The 14,321-nt window shown below is 41.1% G+C and overlaps 2 protein-coding genes across 3 annotated transcripts; one reads left to right on the forward strand and one right to left on the reverse strand.

The window, feature by feature from the left end:
• The first annotated feature begins 245 nt into the window (after positions 1-245).
• Positions 246-4,427, forward strand: LOC124181662 (nucleoside diphosphate-linked moiety X motif 6). Of its 2 annotated transcripts, XM_046568437.1 has the most exons (5): positions 252-815; positions 1,035-1,343; positions 1,433-1,635; positions 1,865-2,037; positions 3,880-4,427. In XM_046568437.1, exons 1-4 carry the CDS (start codon positions 602-604, stop codon positions 2,030-2,032), a joined length of 894 nt encoding a protein of 297 aa, XP_046424393.1. In that variant the 5' UTR covers positions 252-601; the 3' UTR covers positions 2,033-2,037; positions 3,880-4,427. The 2 variants fall into 2 exon arrangements, with proteins under 2 accessions (XP_046424392.1, XP_046424393.1); XM_046568436.1 differs by lacking the exon at positions 3,880-4,427 and having other exon boundaries at positions 246-815; positions 1,865-2,120.
• On the reverse strand, positions 2,159-13,752 carry LOC124181661. Its single transcript, XM_046568435.1, has 12 exons — positions 13,427-13,752; positions 13,075-13,279; positions 12,827-12,933; positions 10,924-11,307; positions 4,148-4,214; positions 3,926-4,058; positions 3,678-3,808; positions 3,323-3,432; positions 3,086-3,231; positions 2,817-3,015; positions 2,606-2,722; positions 2,159-2,518 (listed from the first exon to the last, which is right to left on the reverse strand). The coding sequence occupies exons 5-12, from the start codon at positions 4,205-4,207 to the stop codon at positions 2,401-2,403; spliced, it is 1,014 nt and encodes a 337-aa protein (XP_046424391.1). The 5' UTR covers positions 4,208-4,214; positions 10,924-11,307; positions 12,827-12,933; positions 13,075-13,279; positions 13,427-13,752; the 3' UTR covers positions 2,159-2,400.
• Between the last annotated feature and the right edge of the window lie 569 nt (positions 13,753-14,321).

Consider the following 14,321-nt stretch of genomic DNA (forward strand, 5'->3'; position numbering starts at 1 on the left):
ACCACACTCGCCTTTTGTTTTTTTAGAATAAGCAAACAAATAAATAGAAACGGTTTATTCTGCGTTAAATGAAAATTTATTAGAGCGGTTTTGTTCAGAACTGCATGTAGAATTGGGCTGTTGACCCCTTTTTCGCGTTTTAGATAGGTGGACTTCGACATTTGGAGATATTTATGTAAACGTTGAAATCGACCAGGGTATCCTCTTAAACCCGCGATGCATATTAGCGTAACATACGCAAATTATTGAAAAATAATTGGCACGTGCCGAATGCAAGAATGGGGAAGCATCAAGTGTGGTCGTTGTATTGCCAAAGTCCGGCAAGCGTCGAGCGGTCGGTAGACATTCAACGAGTGATAAAGTTGATCCTAAGTCTATGAAAAACGGTTACATAATTAATGCGATTAACGCAACATGAGAAAATAATAACGCGTAGTAAACTAGTCGACGATGCGGTCGCTCGCGAGTAGAAGTTTCGGACCAGACTACGGCGAATAGGTTATAAAGTCTGCGTATTATATTCCACCGTAAATATTTAGACGCAGATGATTACTCGCAGCAGATAAGGGATAATCAGCGGCATCACTCGGTCAGCCGATAAATGTACAGCGTCGCGGTAGGACTAGCTAAGATATTGAGAATTCCGCAACGATCCACATTGTCAGGAGTGACAGATTATGTAAGCAGATCTAACATGGCGCGAAGCACAGCTACGTCTTCTATATTTAAAGGCTCTAAAGACCGCTTCAACGGTATAACCGTCGATTCAACACTCGAGCCGTGCGATTCTGGCGCGTTTTCAAAATGCCTGAAAGGTAAGGAGCTCTCTTGTTGTTTATCGCTTATTTGCTCGTTCATCCAAATCATGTTGCATAGTCATCGATTGGCTGATTATCATTGAAATTCATGAAACAGATTCGACGCCCTCGCCTTCGCCCTTCTCATAAAACTTGCCATGGAATCGTTTTCACCTTACTTGGCGACGGTCGTATTCTTCCACCCTCTTCGTAACGCAGCGTCATAAAATGCTTCAGCTTCCCTGGACCAGTGGATAAGGGAAAACCGAAGGGCGATATGGTTTCGCGTGGGGCTCGAGCAGTCAGATTGGATTCCGGACCTCACTAAAAATGGGTTCAAATTTCATCACGCGAGGGATGACTGGGTCACCCTTTATCGCTGGTTGCCCACAGACCAAACCTGCAATATACCGCCCTATGCCCACACTCTACTGGGAGTCGGAGCCATTGTCTATAATGAAGATACGGACGAGATTTTGGTCGTCAAAGAGAAATACAGTGTTGTCACCCCAATGTGGAAGTTTCCGGGTGGTTACGTCGAACCAGGTCTGCTCATGCCATTCAGTTTTATAATAATAATACAGCACAAGTATTATCGTATAAATTTTTCTTTTTTAACCGTCCTATTCTATCAGGTGAGGATATAACTGTCGCTGCCGAGCGAGAAGTCATGGAGGAAACTGGAATAGAAGCCGAATTCAAACACATTCTTTCATTCCGTCACGCACATCGCTTCGCTTACGGATGTTCAGATATCTACATGGTCGCCTGTCTCACTCCTCGCAGTTATGAAATCACCAAATGCAATCGTGAGATAACAGATTGTGTCTGGATGAAGGTACGAAAATATTCTTGACGATGCGCTAACTTTCGGTATAGTTATATATGTTTCGAATTTTTTTACTCTACGTATTTGTTATTCACAATTTTGAACCAAGATTTATCAATCGTTAATCATTTCCCTACTTACCTGAAAGTCTCTCGAATTCAAGGACCTTGGAAAAATACTTGAACTCATATTAATCGTTCGATTTTTGGCAATGAATATGTTATTTTTAACTCTGCAGCTTGACGAGTATGTGCAGCATCCAGAGGTTCACGAAAACAATCGTTTGGTAGCAGAAAAATTCATCGAGTTCAAGAACCATAAGAGAACTATAACCGTCCAAACTCTGATTCATCCTGCCATAAAGACACCTTTCAGAGTCTTCACAATATCGAAGTTAGAGGATTAACGAAGGTCAGACAATAGACTCTGGAAATGTTAATGAAATTGTACAATTTAAAAACCCCAAGGGGAAATAACAATGTCATAAACGCTCATCCCGAGTATTTAATTCTCATTTTAACGCCCACGCCAGTTAATTCTTCAAGTGTATTTTTAATCCAGGCTTAAAAGATCTGTACAAATGCGTAATAGTGGGAACTTTTCTAACGAAAAATAGAAACGAAACGGTAGAGAGATTGCGTCATAATTTTGAGAGAGGTGTAGAACGTTAGAATGAACGTTGGTGCAGGGATAATCCAGACCATTGTGGTGCGCTTGAAGAATTCAGGGATTCTCAATTCGTCATGTTCCTAATCAAGGTGTGCCAAACAAAATTTAATAGCAGCGACAACGGTGGGCTGGACAATCTGATGGATAGACCAAACACTTGTCCAAGCAGTAAACGTCAGCGCCAGCTTTAGCCTCAATTTCACCAATAGCGTCACAAGTGTTTCTGCAAGCAAACAAACCACCAATCGGTCAATTTTTTACCGACCAATAACGTCGTCCATCAAATTTCAATTCACGAGAAAATGCTTACGGGCATTGACATATGCTTTCGGGACAATTTGGTGGATACCGAAGGCAGTTTGTTTGGCACCATTCGTCCATTCCTGGAATACGACGGTACAGCGGTGTCGGTACGCAAACTTGGGACCTGGAGAATTTAAAATATTCGCAAAGTTAATCGACGTAAAATGAGTGCAAATGTTACACTCTCAAATCGCAACTCGATATATCAGCACGGCTACCTAATCACTAATGGGAAGATATTGTTCGGTGCACGATAGTCTCTGTAGTAGAGCAAGAACGGATTGTCCTGTTGCACAAAGAGTGGCGGTACTCCGGCTGTGCTGGTGACTATGCTAACATCCGCGCAATTCCTGAATGTCTCAGGTTGTCCACAACCGACAGCTTCCGTTCCATTGTCGCAAAGTCCCCACATGTTACCTGTGAAGATGAATTGTTGAGAAACGTTTTGCCTTGGACGACCGATACCTCGACATCGCGTGATTATTACCTGTATAATAATTCCACTGAATTACACACTGTGAGCAGGTGATGTATGGCGGCAAAACGACCTGGTATCGAAAGATAGCTTTCTTGTCACTGTCCGTTGGAATAACGAACTGCACATCGTTTGTTCCAGACAAGTAGAGAGGATATCTTTAAAGGAATACTTTTAATGTTCATTTTCTTTCTCGATTTTTGAGTCAGTAGTGCGAACAAAACATTTTCCTGCATCGGGCAGTTATACCTGTCAAAGCATTCCTGGGTCGCCTCGCTGTTCGGGTTGTTGTTAGGGCACAAATACAGCTCGAAACGTCCCCAGTGGTTCGCCGTCAGCTCAATCTCAATTTCTATTTCCTGGATAAATTAGATTTGCAATTATGACAAGTCGTTGTGCGACGAGGCCTGGTGTACAGAACTCATTTCTCCTATCCGGGAACAGCAATCCATACGATTTACCTTTACACAGCTCTCATTTTCCTCGCAATTTTCACATCAATGTGGTTGTGTACGAGGACAAATTCTCTCCTTTCGACTCGACACGGTCATTACTTAAATAATTATACATCTTTGAGGAATAAAAAAAGAAAAAAAAAAATTACCTGACCGACTGTGTAATGCCTGACTATCGTCCCCTTTGCGAATTCACCTCCAGCTTCGTGGGGGCGAGGCTCGCTCGTGTGGTAGGCGTCCCCACATACTCCACACTGACCCTGGTTCTGGACCCATTGAACTGTCCTCAAAGAAACGGAAACAAACCGTTGACTAGAGTATAACTATAACGAATATCGAATCGCATTACAGGCTCTCGGACCAGTCGAGAAACACGATACTGGAAGCTAAGACGAACCTGCATACCCGCCGCAGAAGAGTTCGTTGTCGTTGTAATTGACGGGATTTGGAAATCCGAACCGCCACATGCTGTTGCGGGATGGCGGGTCCATCATGCGGCCGTGACCTTTGACTCCGGAATCATCGAGCGCCTGGAAAATACGACGTGGAAACAAACATGCCAATCGGATTAAGAAGAGAATTGAGATCGAGAGATGCGGGATTTAGCTGATAAGCTTACCTGCGCGATGAAGAGGATCACGATGAGGTAAGGCCTCTGGACTCGTCGGCCGTTGATCATTGCGGCTCTGTAAACGACGAGCAGAGATTCGAATTATTCAAATGTCGAACGTTGCGATTATCATTTTCATACACCTGTCGATCGATATGGGAGTAAGGAGAGCGTTGTTCTCTGGTTATCCCGCCTATCGATCATTCGCTTTCGCATAAAATTCTGCGTGGGTCCGGGCTCCGTTTAACTCGCGATTATACACGTATGAATTAAACAATCCTAATCTAAATTTCAATTTTCGTTTTTTCCCCGTCTCTTTTTATTTAATTTATAACAACATTTGAATGTGTTCTCGTATCATAGATAGCCTGTATTTTTTTAGAGTTCGGCGTACTCGGATTGGGCATAAATTACAGTCAAGCTTGACACGCATCATCATCGACGACATGATTTTCAGATCCTCGATTTTGTAGGAGTCTTTACAACGGGCGAACGTTCCACTCAAAGAACTTGAAAATATACTAAATTTAGACATACGTCATCAGTACCGTTAGAATATTCGTCGCTGACCATCTACTTGATTGCGCCATATCAGTTCACGATGATTCCTTCAACCCATCAGGAAGCAAGTCTTACTCGTGTTATTTATCGCTGTACACGGCACTCATGACATCCGGTGGATATTACCGTGAATTTATGACTTTAATCCTCGGTAACTTGGCCCGAAATTACTAGCCGCGTTGAGTAGCACCAGTTTAGTATAATAATATATGCTAATCTGAGGCTCTCTGTGCCCCCAACGAACGAACTTTAATAAGCACTTTTGGAGAGTAAAATAAATTTCACGATTTGGGTGGAGCTTTATTTCTCAGGTGTTTCAATTATTCTTCTGCAGTGCCGATTTATAAAGATAGAGGAAGAGAGAGAGAGAGAGAGAGAATGAGAAGGAAAGAGGTATCTCAGTTCCAATATTCAACAAAGTATTATTCCAACCTGTCCAATCGAAGATTACCGGTTTTTCGAGAAAAGAATATACACATCCGCGTATAGGTATATGCATACACATACAATCCGCACCACTTTTCCATGGAGAGATGCGTTGAATATGCGGCATAACGATCTCGGTTGATTCATTACCGATGATTCATTTGAATAACGATTTGTTAAACATAGGTGAATTTTGTTCAAACACAGGAAAAAAGAAGAGGGAGAAAAAGTATGTTCAGCCTTTATAGGATTCCAGTAATTCCGCGAATTCTCCGCGATTTCATTTGAAATTTAGTTTTGGAGGATTTTAAATCACGTTTAACTATAATACACACGCGGCGTAACTTGGAGTAACTTTCGTTTGTAGTAACATTTATCTAATCGAGTGTTGGACCGTGAAATCGTAAGTATACGTAAGTACACATATACGTATAGGATATTCTGGTATTTCCGATGATCTATGCCTTTGACAAGGTTTAGTGGCACTCGACACGTCTGCGGCGGTGTATATGCATCGTAGATGTATAAAAAGGGTATTAAATAAGCGCCATATATTTGAAACCGGTTTCCGTGCGGTTTGTATTACCTTTGAAAATAAAATCACCTTGTCTTTAGATAAGAACAAAATTGCCCGTGGGTACAATAATGGTCACTGTACATGTAATATTATTTGCAAAAATATATACAAAATTCCTTTTTCAACGTAAAGGATCAATCGATTCTTAACCGGATTTCGGACAGCGTGAAGAATTGCTTTAGAAAAGCATCTTTGTAAAAGGTAGGAGAATCCGCTATAACTAACCGGGAATGTAACCTTCATTCTTTAATATCCTTTTTTGCCAACTTTTCCGCTACAGCTGGCGAATTAACGGTCCAAGAATGTGCCAAAACTAATATTTGTAGTAAAAAGTTGAATGTGACTGTATCAACGCACACATCAGTCCAGAGCTGTGTCGACTTGTTGAAACTACACACGACTGGTGAGCTTTATACGTAGAACGTATGTACAGAAATGTTCATTAACGCCTTGGGCTTCCGGCTAACTTGTTTTTAGTCCGAAACAAAACGCGAGTCTCGTTTCCATACGAATTGTGTGACAATGACTCCCAATATCTCACGTAGGCTGCATCGCCAGTCGTTGTCACATAATTCGTATGGAATCGAGACTTGCGTTTTTTTAGGGCGGAAAACAAGTTAGCCGAAAGCCCAAGACATTAATGAACATTACTGTAAATAGGCAAATTTCCAAGCCGTAACGACATTGTGGTGTGAAATTGAAAAACCGGAGGAAACATGTAGAACAGTAATAAAGATGCTAATGAAACATTCTCTGGTATATGTTACAAATAAACAAACCTTGACCAAATGCAAGGATGCTCCGAACTAATCGCAAGTCGATTTCATTGAATTGGATGCGCAGCGGGTATTTCATCGCATATTATAAATACAATGGGCACGTTTTTCGCGTTATAATATTAGCCTCAGCTATGGTGACATGGAATAGAAAATTCTATTCTCCCGCCCTTGATTTCATGCCGTTTGATTTCATTCGAGTCTTGAATAATAACCAAAGTGCGTATTGCGCAAAGCTTTCGTGCACGCGTGCAACGCAGACAAGGTAGCAGTCTATCCTCATTGTCGTACAATACGAGGACAAGTAAAACCTACGTATATATAGATGCCAAGAAAATCGTACGAGCCTGGCCGATACCGAGTTCGCTGTATTGAAAATGACCCGCAAGGTCCGGAATATTCGCAACTATGATCGCCGCTGCATAAGGAGGAAACCAAAGGCCTCGTCGAACCGCGTAACCCGTGTTCAATAACAATCTCTAACCCCGCGATAAAAAAGAAAAAACAACCGGTATCTTAAAACACATACATATAAATTATAAACCTATATATTTCGAGCGGGGCGAGAATAAAAATACAATTGATCACTGCTGCAGAGACCGAGACGGCATTAACAAGTTAGACGGATCAAAGATTACGATCTTGGGTTGGGCCCATGTCGAGGTGCAAGCTAATTAGTCAATACCTCACGTACGTACAACAGTCCGCGGATGTATATACGGTACACCTAAAATTAGGCCCACTTTGCGGGCCTTAAGATATATATATATATATGTAGGTACGTATAGCCAACCGTAGTTCAGACAATTAGCATTTTATATTTCAATATTATCGTTCTAAAAGCCATTCCGGTGGCGATCAGAGATTCGGAGATGCAAATTTTGTTTCGCGATGGAGAAGAAGCTGCAACCGTGCAGATATTATACACCCAAATTACGCGTCCTTGTACCGGTGCTTTCACTTGCAATTCGACCGCGCCCAACGTGTATAATTATCTTAACGATGTTGAGAAAAATTTCTCTCGCCCTCCCGATAACGAACGAGGAGAAAAAAAAAATAAATAAAATAACTCGATCGCCTTCACAAGGATTCGGACCCTGCGTCGCTCTGCACTTGTGCAATAAAGCCGCAAACGATCGGGGAGCAGACTAAGTCACGATGTGATAACCGTTGTTCCCAAACCGTAAACTGCACGTGTGTCCTCGCGTATAATTTACGACCACGATGTCTGATTAAGGAGGTGAATTATCACAAGGCGTAAGGGCACCAATACAGAACGTAACAATCGTAACAAACTCTGAGGTTGAATCGAATTTCTACATACTTCATACCGCAGCATATAACGCGGTGCGTTCCTCGTAGTTTGGAAACTGCACTCTCTTCATCATCGCGTCGTACGCGTATATGTCAAAAATGCAGAACAAAGAACCGGTTGGCCTTCGGGAGTGGCTTAAAACAAGGATCACCGTCTCCCGAATCGAGCAATGCACCCCCTTATTACTTTATTCTCGATTCGTCCGCAGACCGATTAACGTCTGCGGTGGATTTCGAAGCGCGATACCGGCACGTCTGTCTGTGCAGTGTATCGAAACGACGAACCTGTTCTCACTCTCCAGCAATTTATTTGGTATTTTGAGCTTGCTAAACTAGTATGGGAATGTCGTTGATTCGTGACAAAAGCTCGACAGGAAAGAATCAACGACGAACCTCTTTATATTATAACGCGTTCGATTGATGGGGTCGATGACTTACGCGCTTAGGATAAACGCGCGATTATCGAAACTAAGTAAAGCACCGTGAATGTTAAACTCGCTAAAAGCTTTTATTCCAAATTCCGACAAGCAAAAGGAAGAGGACGACTGTATGAGCGATTGGCTAAAGAAATAATTGCCGAGTTATGGGACAAGCGTTAATTACAAGTTACCAAGCGATTAACGGCAAAGATGATGAACAAGGCAAAAAGAACATTTTTTTTTTTCATGGCTGGTTAATGTAATTTTTCGCCTGTTTCTGCAGCAGCGACGAGGATCTCACGAGCCTTTAATCGTTCAACTTCTACTTTTAGAGTTGACATCAGGAACGAATGCAAATGCTGAAGAGGTCCAGCGATGCATCGAAAAAACCACAACGGACACGTGACGGTGGGCCGAGGTCGTTGATGATTACTTCCCTTTTTATGTGCAAAGTGAATTTATTTTTAGATCGAAATATCTTCATTGCGCGAAGGTTGCGACGAATCCCTTCAGAGGATATCGTGATCCTGCGGTAGAATCGTACACGCCGTGAAACGTAATAACAGTTTGCGCGATTCATTATTCATACCAGTCAAAGAACTGCGGATAAAAAATAAGTAAAAAAAAAACAAAATGTATCAAAGAACAGTTGTCGCGATGATGAGACAGCAGATACGTACCTATCTATGTACACCTATACCTGCATCCATATTATGTACATCAATTACTGTAGAGGCGTTGATACGATGTCCGAATACCAGAATAACGAGTCACGAGCTGTTTCAATGTTTGACTACTATCACGGCTGCAACTGATACTTTAAATATTATTGTTATTACAGTGCGAGATGGTCGTCATAAAATTTCAACAACTACGCCAGCAGCTTTGAAAACAGCCCGATGATCGGTCGGCTTGCTTTGCGCAAATCGTGTAAACAAGTTATAGAGCCGGAATTTTTAACATATTTTACCGAATGCAACTGCAGCGGTAGGCATGCGTTACTAACGCAATTTTCGAATCCGGATACTCTTGTAAAAGCGATATCGTTCCGGAGTTGATCTCACGCCGATGGAAAGTCGAGAATCTGCGAGATTCTGTCGACAACCCGACGGGACTCATTGGCTGAACGCTGGATCGGCAACACATCATCGGTTTGTTTGCTATTAGTAGTCCAGAGTCGTAGGAGCGAGCAAGCGAGCTCGTGTTTGTATTCTCGGTGACGGATATTTCGATTGAATTTAAATGAAGGTCGTTAGCTTTCAGGGAAATTTATCAATTAGCGCTCTGTGCTAATGGCGTTCAGACAATTCAATTGGAAAAGGTTGAAACGCTAATGGACCCGCCTGCACAACCAGGCGCGACGGGGATCTTTGATCGATATTGGTTTTACTACCGAACAACAAAACATGGGATTAATTGAAACGCGAAGGAAAATCCTTCTTAAAGCTTTTAGATACCCTGTTATTCCAATTGTCTAATTAAGAGTTGAGTTCATTGTTGTTTATCACAATAAACTGATGGGAAATTAATTTTGCTCTAACTTTCGGCATTCTTTTTACGTCGGTAAACAAGAATCCAGCTTAAAAGTATCTCCTCGTCTATCTAACGACTCGATAATACACCTTTATCAAACGCTCGACGAATATGATTTCCGTTAGTATTCTAATCCTTATTTATTACACGCTTACATGGTAAACCTGTTTCTAATAATTTGTCATTCGGTCAACATTTGACTCCGGTATGCAAGAAAAACTGTAGCAGATCTGGTTTTTTTTCCGTCGATCTGAATTCCGACAAGGATATCTGCTGTGTTCTATCTCTGCTAATGGACCTAATCACTTTGTAATTATGTTTGTATTGGGCTTTTTCGATCCTATCGATAATATTTCCCATTAGATGTAATTGGGTCATAGAGAGCTCAATCAATGGAGTTTTCCAAACCCCCAATCGGATTCGGTGAATTTTAATCCACCTACGCAGGTATGCAATTGGCATTGCTCTATCTTGCTCGGCAAGATTGATACCATATAATTTCATCGCTGGGCTGACGATGAGTTAGAAGAATGCAAACCGAAACGATTTCGTTGCCGAAAGGTTAAAACAAACATTATCACCACTCGTAAATGTCTGTATCAAATGTCATTTTTACTGGTTTCAAGTGTGGTTCTCCACCTGTTACCTAGCCGGATAGATTTTTTGCCATAGTAGATTCGTATTCAAGTTGTAGTTATAAATGAAAGTTTTCAAATCAAGATTCTTCAAGGGTATCCTTTAGAACAATTAATAAAGGGATACTACATTCTCTAAGCACATGAAAAGAAGTGCATCGTGGACGTTTGCAGGTAGTTGGAGTAATTATCAATACTCGTAAACAAGTATTATAAACGATAGGATTGATAAAAATTTAATCACAGTTTCCACAAGTATTAAAAATAATCTGAATAAGTTTTCGATTTTTACACTAAATGGGACGGATAACGGGTAAACCTCCGAGGCGCGATTTAATATACAAACTCACAGGTAACGTCCGATCATTAACCGTATTTTCATCAACAAATTCAAATCTCCTCCCGTATGCAATACGACTAAGGAAATTTGGGGCTGTATGCGTATGACTTAAATTCTCGTGCGGGAAAACCGTTCGGTAAATGCATTCGTACGTACGAATGACTGTTGAAAAATAACCGTGTGACGAGACGGTGTATCACTTACCTGATCGTACGTGATCAGCTCGTCAAATAATTTCTTCGTGTCCGGTGGGGGGCAGAGGATGATCAACTGTCGTTTTCGGTGCGTACTGCAGAGATTGTCGCCAATTCGAATTGAAACGAAGCTGGTAGCAGACTGGGCGAAGTGCGGACGTCAACGGGTCTACTGAATCGCGCCGAGCCTTCGGGCCTAAGTAGATCCCGTCCGGTACCGGAGATCCTCCACAGGTATACCAGGGCAAAGTGATCGACGCGCACCTTCCTATACACATGTGAGTAATCGTAAGCGCGGGCCCCGACTTCTTTGGTCCCCACCAAAACTCGAACCATCTGCAGCCGTGTCCCTTGGATGCATCGTCTCTGGTCGTGCACCGTGGGTGCGATCTGCCTGTAATAAGAATGCCTCTTAGATCGGATGGTCTCGTTCATCGTTCGAAGAAAAATGACCAATATTCGACGGTCAGCAATTAAAAGACAAAAAAAAAAAAACAAACAAAGAGTTTATTCGACGGAACGGTTCTTTGGAGAATTATGGAAATTTAAATTTTTACAACTAGCCTAGCATGCGACAGCTTAGCTGAATGAAAAAAGTAGTTTGAATTAGAATACGGTCGTTTTCAGAACGTCGTGACGAGGAAGTATGAGTTACGACACCTTAGAAGCACTATGTATGACAAATGAGGGCAGGTCCGTGATGGATTTAATTCACCGTGAAAATTCGGGCGTGATCTCGGCGGCACACGACGATGCAATTGAGATTAATATGTGGCATTAATATTCATAGGATTTCGACCTCGACTAACCCGGACCAACGTAAGGAATGAATTACGATTTAAAGCGAGAGGTGACTTTTCAAGCTCAATTTCTCTGCTTGGTAATATTAATCTTTCGCGTGGATGGATCTTAGTCGGAATCTTAACTCTCTCTGATTTGTTACAATTTCAAATAATTACGTTCTTAATTAATAATTAAGTTCTGGACTAATTAGTGTCATTAGCGAGACAGATTCGAGCCTTCCTGAATACAGTTTTCAATAATTTGATTCTCAATTTAATATTTTCGGTATCAATAGACCTGAAACCCTGGGGGTCGGTTTTTGGAGTAAAGTATTTACGCCCGCTTCTTACCGTAAGTCACCGCAGTTCACTTTACGCATAGCTTGATAGTACAAGCGCCTGGTATCAGATAATTAAACTTAATCAAAGTGAAAGCACCTAATTACAGGCAAGCAGATTTACTCGAAACTGAAGCGCCTATTTGAAGGCAATACGACTGGAATTGTAGAGCGCCTTATTGTAGGCAACTTTGTCAAATGTACACCACCTTTTTCTAACGCAAAAACACGGGTATGTAATTCTTCGACAACGTTCGCATTATTGCGAAATATTGAGCGATTTGTCAAAACCCTGAAATCCATTCGTTTGTGTCCTATATCGACGTAATTTTGTGGAGGAATAAAACAACTGTGCATGTAGTCTAAAGTTGCTGGGATCAGTAAATCAAGAAATGAAAAAATAGAGTTTTTTGGGATCCTGAGGCCTCGGTTAATCGGAAAATGCTCCTAGGAATCGATTCTGAGACTTAAGGTTTCTGCAGCCCAAAAATAGCAAAAAAAAAAAAAAAAATTAGGGCTCAACTCTGACGATATATCCAAGCAATCATACATGATATATGTCAGATGCAGATGAATCGTGCTTCAGCATGTACAATGGGGACGTTCCATGGGGTGGTTTTGTTCTGATAGATCTGCAAGACCCAGTCTTCAAATATTTTCCATGTCAATCAGAAAATGTAAAATCGAACAAACACTCCTGCGACTTATTGCAGAAATGGAAAATTGCAGTATAGGTCCTGTGGAGGACTCATTATCTTATTTTTGTAAGAAACTGATAGAAACTTTTCCTCACCAGCTTTAGGCAACAGGCTTTCAGAGTTTGACTTCGGCGTCGGTACTGTTGTTTTCGGTACCAAGCTCATGTCAGATATGGCTTCGAGAACATCAGGCTGCAGTGTCCTGTGAAATCAGAAGCAGATCTTAGGTTCTTGTACCGTTTTTGTTTTCTGATTAAAAGTGAAAAAACAAAGACATCGAAGCAGATGCTGCTGATCTGCGATGAATACCATACGAAATTAAGAAGCTTGTACAGATGATCACCTGTTTTTTCTTTCTTGAGAAATTCCGCACCATGATATTGAGTATTATCCTCAGATTTTTATGGACACATCACTTATACCTGCCGATCTTAGCAACGGATCCATATCGTCTAACAAGTAATTTGTGTTGGCAGAGTCTTTTACTGTGGTTTTTTGATTCAGTGGAAAACGCATCATATGATTGTGTATGATGAGGCCATTCGTATCTGTAATGTGATAATTTTAGAACGATTAATTGGCAAACAAAAAAAAAAAAAAAAACGAAACGCCTGCAATTCAATAAAGCAATGAATTTTCAAATTGTGTTTATTACCCAACGTAACTAAATGTAAAATAACAATAACCATCCTAACCTCTTTGTCATTACCAGTGATATGCATATAGTATCAGTGGTCATTACACTGGAATTCCTTCCTAACCTAAGGACGATTAACGAAAAACCGAAGCAAGTTGACAAAAACTAAATCACCGTTGCATACTATTCTGCTATCTTCTGTTAAGTGTCTATCAACTGATCGTTCTACTGCATTATACATATATGAATGAAACAATTATGGTCTCTGCCGGTATGCGTAATTTGTGAATTTTTACTACTTCCCAGTAAAAAGAAGGTGTCTAGTACTACGCACTGCACACATCACTCAACAGGTGCACTAACAACTTTTAATATATTATCTGTCAGTAAGCGCTAATCCTATTAGCCGGAAAATTGGAGTGAATACATCGTATCGGTATACATAAGGCATACCTATAATGTATACCTATGTGTTTCGCCGACGCCTGTGCCAGGATTCTTAGGCTACTCGGTATTCTGTTACGCGTGTTTGGTTGCCTTACAAAAGTGCGTTAGGTGGATTAAGGCTATTCCAACTAAACGAAACCTACAGTTACAAAATCATGATATTTCATCAACGAAATTTAGCAACCGATTGCGCATAGTCTAAAGTCGCTCCAACGAACAGGTCAAAAGATGCAGCTAAATCATGGAAACTTTTTTTTATATTTCCTCAGTTGCTAGTCCAACGATGTCCTAGATTTTTTTTTTTTTATTTCCCGAGGGTCCAAAGCGAAAATATTGTGCACCCGAACCCTGTTACCTCCACAAAAAAAATCAAGTCTAACCCATTTTAATTTACAGTACTTAAATAGAGATTTCACAGTTTCCGAGATCTGAGTACATAGGAAAAAGTAGCTACGGATTCTAGCTCTCCAAAAATTACAAGTAAATACGCTGTTTCTTTTCCTTTT

This window comes from Neodiprion fabricii, chromosome 4 (assembly GCF_021155785.1).
Source record: "Neodiprion fabricii isolate iyNeoFabr1 chromosome 4, iyNeoFabr1.1, whole genome shotgun sequence".
Lineage (NCBI taxonomy): Eukaryota > Metazoa > Arthropoda > Insecta > Hymenoptera > Diprionidae > Neodiprion > Neodiprion fabricii.

Bases quoted from the DNA above. Each gene is read 5' to 3' on its own strand.
- LOC124181662 (XM_046568436.1), top strand. From the start codon at position 602: ATGTACAGCGTCGCGGTAGGACTAGCTAAGATATTGAGAATTCCGCAA. The intron at 1,344-1,432 runs GTCTGCTCATGC...CTATTCTATCAG, and splicing joins GGGTGGTTACGTCGAACCAG to GTGAGGATATAACTGTCGCT. The intron at 1,636-1,864 runs GTACGAAAATAT...TTAACTCTGCAG, and splicing joins CAGATTGTGTCTGGATGAAG to CTTGACGAGTATGTGCAGCA.
- LOC124181661 (XM_046568435.1), bottom strand. From the start codon at position 4,207: ATGATCAACGGCCGACGAGTCCAGAGGCCTTACCTCATCGTGATCCTC. The intron at 4,059-4,147 runs GTAAGCTTATCA...CGTATTTTCCAG, and splicing joins TGATCCTCTTCATCGCGCAG to GCGCTCGATGATTCCGGAGT. The intron at 3,016-3,085 runs GTAATAATCACG...TCATCTTCACAG, and splicing joins TCAGTGGAATTATTATACAG to GTAACATGTGGGGACTTTGC.